General features: G+C 35.2%; 2 protein-coding genes across 3 annotated transcripts; one reads left to right on the top strand and one right to left on the bottom strand.

Moving 5' to 3' along the window:
* The first annotated feature begins 4,167 nt into the window (after positions 1 to 4,167).
* On the top strand, positions 4,168 to 8,410 carry LOC111010572 (isopentenyl-diphosphate delta-isomerase). The gene is made up of 6 exons (XM_022284033.2): positions 4,168 to 4,601; positions 5,745 to 6,093; positions 7,299 to 7,383; positions 7,586 to 7,672; positions 7,756 to 7,995; positions 8,123 to 8,410. The coding sequence occupies exons 1-6, from the start codon at positions 4,438 to 4,440 to the stop codon at positions 8,197 to 8,199; spliced, it is 1,002 nt and encodes a 333-aa protein (XP_022139725.1). The 5' UTR covers positions 4,168 to 4,437; the 3' UTR covers positions 8,200 to 8,410.
* Positions 8,411 to 9,651: 1,241 nt separating this feature from the next.
* ZIP11 (zinc transporter 11 precursor) lies at positions 9,652 to 12,568 on the bottom strand. Of its 2 annotated transcripts, XM_022284048.2 has the most exons (3): positions 11,962 to 12,563; positions 10,571 to 10,599; positions 9,652 to 10,384 (listed from the first exon to the last, which is right to left on the bottom strand). In XM_022284048.2, the coding sequence occupies exons 1-3, from the start codon at positions 12,434 to 12,436 to the stop codon at positions 9,857 to 9,859; spliced, it is 1,032 nt and encodes a 343-aa protein (XP_022139740.1). In that variant the 5' UTR covers positions 12,437 to 12,563; the 3' UTR covers positions 9,652 to 9,856. The 2 variants fall into 2 exon arrangements, with proteins under 2 accessions (XP_022139740.1, XP_087975859.1); XM_088119733.1 differs by lacking the exon at positions 10,571 to 10,599 and having other exon boundaries at positions 11,962 to 12,568.
* Between the last annotated feature and the right edge of the window lie 1,209 nt (positions 12,569 to 13,777).

Below are 13,777 nucleotides of genomic sequence, written 5' to 3' on the forward strand. Positions count from 1 at the left end.
AAGGATGGACTTTCTGGAATCCATCTCGGGCCTCGTCCCGGTCCATTTCGAACCGGGATGAGTCCCAAGATGGAATCCAGAAAGAAGGATGGACTTTCTGGAATCCATCTTGGGACTCATCCCGGTTCGAAATGGACCGGGACAAGGCCCGAGATGGAATCCAGAAAGACTTTCTAGATTCTATCTCGGGCCTCGTCCCGGTCCATTTCGAACCGGGATGAGTCCCAAGATGGAATCCAGAAGGATGGTCTTTCTGGATACCATCTCGGTCTTCATCCCGGTCTATTTCGAACCGGGATGAGGCCCGAGATGGAATCCAGAAAGTCCATCCTTCTGGAATGGACTTTCAGGGTTTCATCCCGGTCCTAAATCCATCGGGCTTAAAGCTGAGATGGAACCCTGAAAGTCAAAAATTAAAACAAAACAATGGAAGCAACAATAAATCAAACTTCATAATAACCTTGGCTACTTCAGATAGAGCCGAAGGTTGAAATCATTCGCACCCACGCAAAGAACGAAGAAAAAAAAGGTAGAAAATCATTCACAATAAGATCGCAAGTTCGAAAGAAAAATTACCTCAATTAGGGAAGGGGGAAAGCTCTGATAGAGACGAAGTGAGGGAGACGAAGAAGAAACGACGGAGATGAACTTTCTGGTTGTGAGGGAGAGACCGGGATGAAGACTGGGATGGACAACGAGATAGTGAATGAGGGAGGGGAAGGACCGAGACCGGGAGGGAAAGGAGGGGAGGGCTGGATTTGATTTCTTTTTTTAAATTGAGGGTAACTTGGTAATTTTATAAAACAAAATAAGGGGAGGGGTCAGAAATCTGAGATGAAGGGGGGTAAAAATCAAAAGGGGGTCAAAAGTCCAAAGTAGTTATTGGAATGGGTCAAAAATCCCAATTTCCCATGGGGTGTGATTTGGTCTATTTCAAAGCCATTGGAGGAAGTTGAGGAAATTCAAATAAGTTTTTTCAGTTTTGAAAAAGGATAAAATATATGGCTTTATTTCCAAATATTTTGGAGTTTTTTCAATTTAGCCTCTTTGTTTAAAAAAAATATAGTCTTTTTTTTTATATAAAAATTAAGCTAAGATCACGTTATACATTTACTTGTCAAAATAATACATAAGAAACCATAGAGGTCAGATTATGACAACAGGGACGAAATACCTGGCAAATGTTGCGTGTCTAAATGAAGTTGAGGCGTTGGCTGTTTTGAAAGAGCTTCACTTGACAATGGAGGTGGGGATTTGTCCAGTTCATGTAGAGATCGATTCAGTGCGCGTCTTTCAACTTTTGATTCGAGAGGAAGACGACCTATCAGAGACGAGTTTGATTATTAATCGGGCAAAATCATATTACTCTATAAACTTGCATGCATCTTACCTTTTCACCCAGTGGGACAAAAATGGAGTCGCACACTTGCTAGCGCAGAGGGCCTTGCATCGTCAAGAACAAATCGTATGGATGGAGGAGTGGCCGACGGAGATATCGAAAATTCTTGCATATGAATGTCGTGACGTTTTATTTTAGTGTGTTTTATATTTTCTTTCAAAAAAAAAGAGAAAATTAATTTATAGGTAAGTGGCCGAGTTTGAAGCCATTCACTTTAAATCTTTTTTATTTACAACTTCCTTCGATCACATGTTACAGTTATAGCCTTTTACCTATGATATTTTTTCTATATTTTACTTATTTATTATGTTTAGCATTATTCAATTTATTTAATGAATTTGTAAAAATGTATAAGAGAGAAAAAAAAAACCATCTAAGTAAGTAAATTTGAAATTTTTACCTTTTACCTTTCACATATTTTAAATTGACGTTGATACTTAATTAAACCATAGGAATTAAATTTAAAAAAAGACTAAACTTTGCTGACTAAAACATACATTTAGTCTTAAAATACATAAAAGTTTAAATCTTATTTTCATCCTTACCATTTTCATATGGTTCAATTTTGGTCCTTGAAATGGTAAAATTTTTATTTTTGTCTATAAACTTAAAAAATCTAATTAGTTTGGTCTTCGGACTTTTAAAATGTCTTGTTTAATCCATAAACTTTTAAAAATTAATTGTTTTGATTATTACTATTGTTACGTCACTTAATATCTGCAATCTGTGTGACTTCATTACATTTCCACATTATTACTTTTTTTTAAACATTAATAAATATTTTCAAAGCAGCATCATTACTTGTTAGAAGTAAAATAAAGTTATGGGCAAAAATAATTATTTCACCCGAGTTAAAAAATTAAAATAGACCATTATTTTTAAAGTTGAATGACTTATTAGACCGGGCTTAAAAAATTTGGGGATTAAACTTGTAAGTTAAATCTTTTTTCAAAAAATAAAAAGTAAATATAAGAACTAGAATGACACCTACTTAAAATATTAAAATTCCATAAATTTCTTAAACCAAACATCGAAGTATTTTTACTGTTTATCTTCCTTAAATGAGTTTATTCCTCCGTTGAAACCCCGAATTACAAAATGATTTTAAAATCATTTTCCGTGTTTGATTTTAATAAAAGAATAGAATTTGAAATCCAATCTAATTTAAAATCTTATTTTATCTAAAAAAAATCCATCAAAATAGGTCAGATTTGATAAGATTATAAATAAAAATTGACATCATTCTAATTTTACCCTAATGGTAAGTCGAATCGAAGAAATAAAAACAAACTGTAAAAAAAACAAAAAAAAACCTATCTTGTGCTGCTAGTTAGTTAACGCGGATATGGATGTGGTGTGTGCCAACGTGCAGAGAAATGAGCATAAATAAAAAAAGAAAAGAGGAGATGAAATAGAAGAAAGAATGAGGCGAGTGACCAATCAGAACATAGCTTAGCTGGTTAACACATATGTATCTAACAATCCTATTTAGATTTCGAATTCCCTCTATCTTATATATATATATATATATATAAGAAAAAAGAGATGCAAATATAGGGTAAAGTTTTTTATTTTTTATTTTTAAGAATTATATATAAATATAATGGTATAATGGTAAAATATATACTTTATTTTCTCTCATTATAGATTTAACAATATCACAAACCTCCCTTTTTCTTTTCTATTGTAATTTCTTGATTATTATATGATGATTTTCTAACTTTCCATTATATAAAAATAGAAATAAATAGACTAAAAACGACATCCCTTATCGATACCACATGGATCTTAAATTAATGAAATTGGGATATGGATTAAATATAATGAAATAGAGCCACTTTGAGGTTTTCTATGAAATGAGGCATGGAATAGAGCCACTACGAATAAGTTCCGTGAGTTACAAGGAAACCTCGAGCTAATATTGGTCATGAGTTGAGAACGTGAATTTAATTCTATAAGACCTAATTTCTCATTGTTCGTCAGTAGCTCAGTAGATTGGTCGACTGTTAACCGATTGGTCATAGATTTCAATCCTATCCAGAGAGATTTGATTGAAAGGGTTTGTTTTGAACGTTAAGAGTAGGTAACTCGTTCTGCTTTGAAATTCATTAAAATTTATAGAGTACAGAAAAGAAAAGAAAAAAGAAATTTTAAGCCCTTCTTTTAAAATTATGGAAAGTACAAATCAAATATAATCAATAGTAAATTATACTTTCGGTCTTTCTAATTCAAGCTTAAATTTTACTTGATCCTCAAATTTGGTCAAATTTTATGAATCGTCCATGTGAATTTTTTTTTCTTATATAGGATTGTCTATATCATTATTATATTCATGCCACATTTTTTTATCAAATGAATTTGTATTTTATATCAAAGCGATTATAGTTCAGCGGTAATTGACATATACTTCAAAGAGGTTGTGAGTTCAAATCCTCTCCCCAATGTGTTGTACTAAAAAAATGAATTTGTATTTTCTACCAACATTAAGATAGTTTCATTAAATGACTTTTTTTCGTTAGATTTACATTTGTTGTACTACAAAAATTTGTGTGCTTATATTCAATTTTTTTTTAATATAATATATGTGGGAGCGAAAATTCGAACTCACGGTCAAAATAAGTATTTAGACTCATATTGACATATCCCAACACATGTACTAATATACATATATATATATATATATAATATCAACAATAAAAAAAATCGGATTTTTTTGGGTCAATGAAAGTCTTCGATCGTAATAAGGAAAATATTGTCTAAATAGGGAAGCTTATCATCTCATAAATTGTAAAATATTTTAGAAGATCAATCGATTCACAATTGAGTTTTCTTTTCTTGTTGACATGGGCGAGCTGATTTTCTCGTTAAAAACGTATATTGGATCTTGGGTTTCTCCACTTGCAGCTTACTCTTAGCGCGAGAGCTCCATCCAACAGCAGGAACATGCTCTAAGAATCGCCCAACAGATTCCTCCACTTCAAATCTGCTTCATATTCCACAAATTCATCGCCTCTGGATTCCCAAACTCGGTTTTGACAATGGCGGGATTAGCTATTGTTTTGGATCTATTAAGGAAAAATCAGAGTCTAAATAAAGCGGAAGGCCTGCACTCTCATGGGTTATTCTCCGCCGCCTCCGCCGCCGCCGCTGCTGCTGCCACCGTCGCTTCCGGAACCCCTTTTGCGTTCAGAGCTTTCTTAGGGTATGTATCGATGTTCCTGGCTTGAATTTGGTGTCGTCGTTATGAACAGGATTGAGATTGATTACCTTTTGATTAGCTTATCTGCTGAATTAGATTCGTTTGTTGAGATTTATAGTTTTGAAGAAGTAGTGGAAATTATAGAAGGTGATTTCATATACAGTAACAGTTGTAAAATTTGATGAAAACTTGAGTTGTTAATGTGTTTATTTAAAAATTAATCTGCAATTGGAAAGGTTTTCTATGCTGGAGACTGTTGTAAGGCTTGTTTTGTTCTGTTTCTGCAAGTCATTGTCAATCAGTTGCTATATCATTGTTTATCCGTTTGAGAACATGTTTGCTTTTTCATTAGTAGTTATCCAGTTGTACATGAATTGGGATGAGTTATTTACTCAAAATTACATCTAAAGCACATTCTTAATGGGGGAGTATGGTGTTTGTTAATCAGAGATGAGAATCTAGCCTGTTAACATATGAACCTACGCCTTCGTACCCCGAGGGTAGCCATGGCAGTAAGCGTTTGGGATGTTTATAGATGTCTTTTTTTGGATACAAGCTCAAAGTAAAAAATTTAATAACTTAAAATCATTGTTGTCTCTGGGTAGTAGAATTAGTGGTGGTGGGCCATGAGAAATAATACAAGGCGTGGATCACCCCAATACCCTAGTTATCAAGAAAGAAATTTAACCTTCATAGAAAGGATTGTAAATCACCATGGGTTGCCCGAGTGGTCATAAAGGGCCAATGAAAAAAGTAAAAAGCTTAGAGGGAATTAGTTCAAATCATGTTGGTCATTATCTAGGATTAATATCCTATGGGTTTTTTGACAACAAAATGTAATAGGGTTAGACGGACGGTTGCTCTGTGTGATTAGTCAAGATGCACACAAGCTGGTCCGAACACTCACAGATAGAGAAAAAAAAGAAGTAAGGATTATAGATTCACAGTCATGCTTGCAACATCACTATTGAAAAATGAAAACTAAATATGTGACAATCTACAAGCATTCTTAGGTTTGTTATCATCAGTCTGCATGCTAGATGCTTTCGCTAACTTCTGCTTATAGAAGAAACTGCATCTTTCTAGACAGTTTATACTATGATTCACCAATGATTGAATACTTACCCTGGCTGGTCTTGCTACAAGTAATTACGGGATTCTGGTTGCTCATTGTGATGCCGGTATAGATGTGACTGAGGACTACCTCTCAAATCTTCGGAGTGCATCAAGGAAAATATTTGCGCATGAATCTCTTCAATACAGTACAAAGGAGTACAAACTTGAATTAAAGCCATTATTTTCAGCTTTTCAACCGAGGATGCTCGGTATGACAACCTTGAGGTCGTTCCTGATGTTTTATTTGCCTCTTTTGGAGCCGCATGCAAAGTTAGAAGATGATGATGATGAGGACTTCTTGAGCGATGCTCAAGAAGAGAAACAGCCTGTAGACTTTGTTGCTCCCCTTAAGAAGTCCATCAAGCAAATTGTTCGCGAGGTCTGTTGAGTTGCTCATTTCCATTTTTCTTTGTGTGAATACTGTTCTTTAGCCAATCTAAAAACATGTGCTTGGTGCTCGGAAGAAATTATCCTTTCCCTATCTTGCCGATCATATAGCTTGGCTTTGTGTGAATACTTATCATTTTCAAAATAGTGAGAATAAAAATTCTTTTATTTCTTTCCTTTAGAAATAAAAGCAATCTGATTTCTGAAAATTCAGTTGTGTGAATCTCTTATTCAAGAATTTATCTGGATTCATTTGTTTATGACTACTCCAAATGCAAACAAAAATAGCACAGAGAATAATAAATTCATTGTAATACTAATATATTCATTTGTTTATATGCAAACTCTCACCTATATTCATTTATTTCTTCTTCGATTCTTGCTTTCTGTACACGATCTTCTTTCCCTCCCCCCCCCCCCCCCCCCCCTCCCCCCCAAGAAAACCACTTTCAAGATTGCTTTCTGTGGATGCATTGTCATTTTGAGATGGTGAATTCGCGACTTTTTTTGTACCACTTTTTTCAATGTCTTTTGATATAATATCCCAACCCTTTTTTTAACTAAGTTGCTCACTATACTTCTCTGATGTTTCGGAGTTAAAACAGTCCTAGGATGTACTACTGATCGAAATGCTGTGAAAATGGAATGTCGTCGATGATTGTGTGCCCCATGAACTAAGTGATTCTTCATTAGTAATTGCAAAAGCTGGTTGCAAGGAATGCATTACCCACCTCCTTTGTGTATTAAAGTTTAACTAAATCTATTTTGTTTATACACTTGAAATTGCATCATGTTAAACTTCCTTATTTGTCGTATGTTGAAAAGTAAATTACGTCTTGAAATTGCATCATGTTAACCTTCCTTATTTGTCGTATGTTGAAAAGTAAATTACGTTTCGAGAATTTATCATCTGTTGATTTAGTGATAGGCTTGATTGATGTTGAAATACTGTCTTCTATTTCCTAACTTACGCTTGAGGAAAATGGTAAAATTCTGTTGGTTTGGGCCATGAGTGACTAGCTTTTCTTGGTGCAATATCTCTACCAAAACTTCCTTCTTGAAACAGCATTATTTGCATTGCGTTGCTTATCTGGAACTTTTTATTCTGCAAAAGTCTTACTTTTGGTTGTCTGCATAAAAGTTTTTGTTGTGACATATAAAATCAAGTTAATTGATGCCTTATTTGGATATCATCAGACTACTGTTGTCACAACGAGGCGCGTTCTGGAAAGAATTGCTGTCCACTATGCTTCGCAGCGGATGGCATGGAAGCTTCTCAAAGGTATTTATCCTCATCGTTACAAATGTTTGGATTTTGACATATAAAAGGCAATGCCAGATGTATTGAAATGGTAAATAATATTTGAAGATAGGTAGAGAAGATCGTTATGGCGTCACCTTTTAGCATACGATAGTTTCTTTCTTTGTAATTGGTAATAGCAAGCAATGTAATCAAGAAACTTGTCTATTTATCGACCTGACAGATGTTCCCAAATCCGCCGTGCGCAAGGCTGAACGAGGACTGTCTACTTCGGTCTACTTCTTCAGAGTTAGCAGGACGACTTTCAGAGGTTAAAAATTCCATCTATTCTCCTATCTCTCTCTGCACTCTCGGATGCTCATTGTGTTTTTCTGTTCGGACCTAACAATGCAGGACACGCTCTAGGAGTTGCAGCTTCATGGCTGGTCCAAGTCGGCATAGAAATCTACCGATACATCTCTGCAAAAGTAAAATCCACAGAAGACGATATAGTCGTCGAAACCGAGAAAGTTATACTTCTAAGGAAGAAGATTGCAGGCGCTACCCTCCGGTGTAGCGCATCACTAGTCTTTGCTTCCATCGGATCAGGAATCGGCGCCACCCTCTTCCGCCCATCAGCAGGCCAGTGGATCGGTAAGCTCACTCACATCCTTCTAAACACATCACTCCAAATGACGTTTCCATACATAGCGAACTACTCATCGGTACCGGAGTGTTGTGACTCATTTATTTACCATTAGAACCCTTTGATACTGTGCAGGATGTGCTGTGGGGGACTTGGCTGGGCCTGTTATTGTGACAGTCTGCTTGGAGAAAGGTTTGAACTTGGATCTTTAGCTTCTGGGGCTTAAATCTACTGACTGATTCTTTGAAACTTCCAATGGTGGGGATGTATTTATTTCTTACTGGATTTCCATCTGATCCCCCTTCGGACTGGCCTTTCATTAGCCCTCTTTTTTATGGCTTATTAATGCATAAACTCCATTTTTATACTCATTCTGTAGAGGCTCTTTAGTTTTTAAATGTTAAATTATCGTTTTAGACGTTATGGTTTGTTTGTGCTAATTTTAATTTTGTCCTTATAATAAGTTTCAATTTGGCCTTTATGGGTTTGTTAGATTTCATAAAATGTTTGTGATGGACCAGGGATGGCAATGGGGCGGGGTCGGGTCGGGGGCCATCCGGCCTGTTGGAGATTTTTTCCTCCATCCCAGTCCCCATTATAAATATATTTTTTTTATTTTTAATTTTTTAATTAATTTTTGTTATTACTGGTATAAAAAGTGAACAAAAGTGGCAAAATAGGATATTAGCTTGAGGGTTTTTTATTAAAAAAAAGTTGTATTTATAAAATTAATATATATTAATATTATTATATAAAAAAGTAATAAAATATTAAACGGGATGGGGACGGGGACCAATTGGGATCCCCAGTTTGACCCCGTCCTTGGTCAAACCGGGGATTCTCCGACCCGATCGGGTCTGGTACTTGCAGGGATCAGGTCTTGCGGATTTTTTTGCCATCCCTAATGATGGTACTAAATATTGATGGTTATTTTGCATAACGTTTTTTTCCTACCATCTTTCTCTGAGTACATGTGAGGATGAAAATTCGAACACATCCCTTTTGGTCGGAGATAAGTGTATTAACTAGTTGAGTTATGCTTGGTTTGACTTACATAACGTGTTTTGGGTGTATTGTGTTTGTTTGATCTCTAGATTTTAAAAGTTTTGACTATATTTATGCTCTTATTTTGTCTATACGGTCAAAATGAAGCTAATGCGATTTGTCCACTAAATAAAATTATCTTGATTGATAGGATGTGACAGATAGTTGAACGTTAAAAGCATATCAATCTTTTGATCCATTGTTCTAGAATAGATTTAGCTATATACTCTATAACTCATCCTCGAAATGAATGATGGAGATTAGTAACAATCATCTTATAAGAATAGATCAATTGAAGCTCCTACTTTGGCGAACGTATTAACAAGTTGTAGTGAATATCAAATAGCCAAGACTATGGCCAAACCATTAGAGAATTGTCACAAACAAAACGTCAATCAATTTTGTTGTATATTATCTTCAATGAACGCTTAATAATAACCCGAAGCACAACACACTTCAAGAAACTAAATAAACAAAATGGTTGTGCAAAAATTGGAAAAAGGAAGATGCAGTAACATTAAAAAAAGCTGCATTTCTTGTTAATAATAGAGAAATCCAATCAATCGTAACACTAAAACAACCACCCGATACTATAACATTTCACGTCCAAAAATAGAATATAACTCATCTCTAAATATTTGCTTTTCATATTAAAATGTTTTGAGTAAATGTTTCGTCATCTCAGTGGCCAGCTTACACACAATAACACATAGAAATCAAATGAAACTTGGCTAAAAAAGAAAAAAAGAAAAAATCTAACTTCACATTAAAACTAAGCTATGATCTACAATGGACATTGGAATTCTCCATTAATAGTTGTGTTCATCAAGTATCCCAAATCATGACAACAGCTATTACCCCAATACCTAAAAGAACTGCCACAAACTTGTAATTTTGATTGTCAACCAAAACTGCCTCTCTGGGTGTGTATCCCTTTGAGAGCAAGTGGTTTACTGACACATAAATGAACACTCCACAGGCCAGCCCCATGGAGATGGCAAAGATCCAATCTGCAACCGCCCCTTGTGTCGTGGCGTCGATTATGATCCCTATACCCACGCCGATCGGGCTCGAGATGGCAAAGGCGAAGGCGTAGGCGACAGTTGACAGGAAGGGGCGGTCTGGGATCATGCGGAGGAGCGCGATGCCCATGGCAATGGCTGCGAAGACCTTGTGGAGGGAGATCGTCCACAGGGCTCTCCAGGCATCGGCTTCGGTCTCTGCGACGCCGATGGCGATGCCTTCGAAGATGGAGTGGAAGCAGAGTGCAACAATTAGGAGAATGCTGTCTCCAAAGGAACCCATTGATGTGAGAGCTGGGCTGGGGTGATGGCTGCTGCTGCCATTTTGGCCCTGGTTTGAACAAAAACTTAGTTAAGTTTTCGTTTTCGTTTTCATTTTAGAATATTACATCACAAATATGGATCGACTCTAAACCTAGATTCTCGACCCGAGACCCCTTTTACCCTTTTAGAGAAAGTAAAGAAAAACTTGTTTGGAGAGGGAGAATTAAGAATTAGTCCTTAGCCTTTTTCTTACCTGAAACTTTGGGGGTGACGTTGCAGCTCCTGCAATTGAAACAACGCTACAATTATCGGGAGTTGAATAAAGAGAAGAAATAAACAGATATTTTAAAAAACAATTAAAAAAAAAAGAATTCTCAATGAAAATATGTTTGGAAAGAAAAACTTTTTCTTGCTTTATTTTAAGATTATTGGGGTTTATTTAAAAAACTGAACCGTTTTTATAGATTGAACTTTTTAAAACTCTTCCTATTATATCGTTGTTTGAACCGTTATTGTGTTTTGATTTATTTCTTCCTCTGACCAATTTAAAAATACAATACAATTAAATTTAATTTACTTTAAGAAAATTAATTATTATCTATGAAGGGTAATTTAATTATAAAAGAGAAGAAAAGAAAAAACAGCAAAATATTGGTAATTGGCATATACCATAAAATAAAGAGGAGTTGTGAGTTCCAATCCTAGAATGTTGTACTAAAAAACCAGCAACATATTAGTTTTGTAACTGTTTTCATTTTCTGACAGTTTTTTAAATTTTAAAATTTATTCAGCTAAACAGTTTTTTAGATATATGTGAATTACATTGAGCTAGACTCGTTTTGTCATTCTCAAAATTAAAAATACTAATTTGTATTTTTAAAAATTATTATTAAACAAACTAATTAAAGTTGACTTTCCAAACAAGTAAGTAAATAATGTTAAACAAAAAAACATAGATCTCCAAAATTCAACAATAATTAATTCATTTAGTCTTTTCTAAAGAACAAATAATTTGTGAGAAAAAAAAAAGAAAAGGTAAACAACTTTTAGAAAGTAAACCTCTATATTTTTTATATAATTGGTTTTGTCTTATTTTACTTTTTGCCTTTTCCTCAGATTCTGTCTCCAGCAAAGTTTAGGAATTTGCTCATAGTAAACCAAAGAATTAGTTTTTTTTTTTTCAAATTTTGTTCTTTTTTCCAGATTCATTTCTATCCACCAAATTTGATCAAAGACTCATAAATCAGCCAACGAATCCATACAAGTTTGGAAAATTTTTAAGTTCACAAGAGAGAAAATTCAGGAAAAAAAATAATTTTAATACTGTTTTGGTTTCTTCAAGGCATCGTAAATATTATTTTAGTCTCCTAAATCTAAATTTAGTCTTTAAACTTCGATAACACTTTCATTTTTTTATTTTATTTATTATTATTATTTTTTTGCTTGTGTTTTTTGAAAATTATGTTTGTATCTAGGTATTTGAATTTTTAGCTTAATTAGTTTTAAAAAACAACATAATTATTGAAAATAATTCCAAAACTTCAGGGACAAAAACGGTAAAAATTAATCCTAGAAGAAACTATTTTCTCAGCAGCCAAACAGGAATCGATTTCATCTCCAATCGGAAGGCGAGAACAAAATTACCTCGAAGTTCTAGGTCACCGCCGTAGCCACCAATCGAGGAATCGCCGGTCTGTTTCCGGTACAAATGCGAGATCACACAATCGGCGGCCATGGTCATCAGAAACCCTGCGCAAGCGAGCATGAACGCGAACGGATACTGCCGATCAGTCAAATCGCCGAACGTCTCATTCGCGTCGCTGAGGAAATGCATCATCGCAGTGCCGAGGAAGACGCCGCCGGCGAACTGAGTCCCGAGGACGAGGAATCCGTCGTTCCATTTGAAGAAGTAGGGGGAGATTCCGGGGATGAAGGTCCCGACGAAGATCAGAATGAGGCAGCCGATTTTGACAAGGAGGAGCGGCTTGGAGCGGAGGTTGGGGGCCTGGTCGGCGGCGGTGGGGGCGTCGCCGTCGCCGTCGTCGTGGGAGCCACCGTGGGCGGCGGCGGAGGAGAGGAGGAGGAAGAGGAGGGAAAAGAGGAGGAGAGAACGGGCCATTGGGATTGAAATTGAGGGGAAGAAGAAGCCATTTGTAATTTATATGAGGGAAAAAAGAAGGTGTAGTACAGAATTGAAGGGAGAGGAGTTCGTACGACGAGGGGGATGAAATTGGGAAACAAATTTGTACTAGACAGAGATAGAGGGAGGAGAGAGAGAGAGTTGTTTTTGCCAGCTGGGTTTATATATGATCAATGAAATGAAGAAAAATAAAAGGTATGAAAACTTTTTAACAATAATATTATATGTGTTTCACTGTCCTTTTACTGGCTATTGTTAAATTTTAAATAAATAAAAGAAAAAAGGTTATTGACTATCGTTAAATTTTTAATAAATAAAAGAAAAAAGTTAAAAGAGTCGTAAAATTTATACTGGCGTTAAATTCTAGGAATATCGTAATACTATTGATTCATACTATTGATTTTATTTTTTACTCATAATTTTTAATGTCAATGTCATGTAGCCAATGTGAGTTTGAATTTTCAAGTTAAAAAAACCAAAGGAAAAAAAGAGGCTCGTTCATCTTTGACGCAAGAGTAATTGATCAATTCGTTATTACGTAGTCTTTCAAGACTGGCTGTTTCTAGGCAAACCAATTGACTCTACACCCCTACCTAGTTTATCACTGAACAATCGTTTAGGAACTTTAGCTGGTGATATGGATTGTTTCCCTCTCGATGATGAAATTTATTCCTCATCGTCTCACTAGCCGACCTTGTCCCCTGTTATTTTGAGATTATATTCATATTTATTTAGCATACAGAGTTTACCTCGAGTCAACATTGCTATCGCGACCCGCATCGAAATAGTACTTTATCCTTAGATGTCTGGTCAATTGCTGTACCTCAATGCATTTTAACGATACTCAAGTCAGTGTTAAAAAAAAAATTCTAAAAAATCAATGAAAAAATTATAATCGAGTAAACCAATACGCAACATTTACCATTAAATGAATCTCTTGCAACTTACTAATTTCAGCTCCAGTGTCCTACTTTTTCCAAAATCCAATTAATTTTGTACTTGACTCATAGGGAAATTTATATTTTTTTCTTAGAAAAAAAAGGTTATTTGAACTGATGACTGAAATTTTAACATTTGTTGAATTGTTCTAAATTAATAATTATCGATATTTGTATTTAATGAATATAAATTATATTATATGTTTGTAGGTTAATTATTTAAAAAATAAAATGGCAGTTGGCAGTTGGCAAAGATATTTTCAAAGACCAAGTCACTGCTGTACAGTTTGTTTGGCAACTGAAGGATACGCGCTTACAGAGCGCGTGCGTGTGCAGTTAAATTTCGGAAAGTCCGTGACTCGCTGCTGCAGTGCCACGTCAG

The sequence above is a fragment of the Momordica charantia genome, assembly GCF_013281855.1.
Source record: "Momordica charantia cultivar OHB3-1 chromosome 11 unlocalized genomic scaffold, Mcharantia_2.0 BLBB01000011.1, whole genome shotgun sequence".
NCBI classification, from domain to species: domain Eukaryota; kingdom Viridiplantae; phylum Streptophyta; class Magnoliopsida; order Cucurbitales; family Cucurbitaceae; genus Momordica; species Momordica charantia.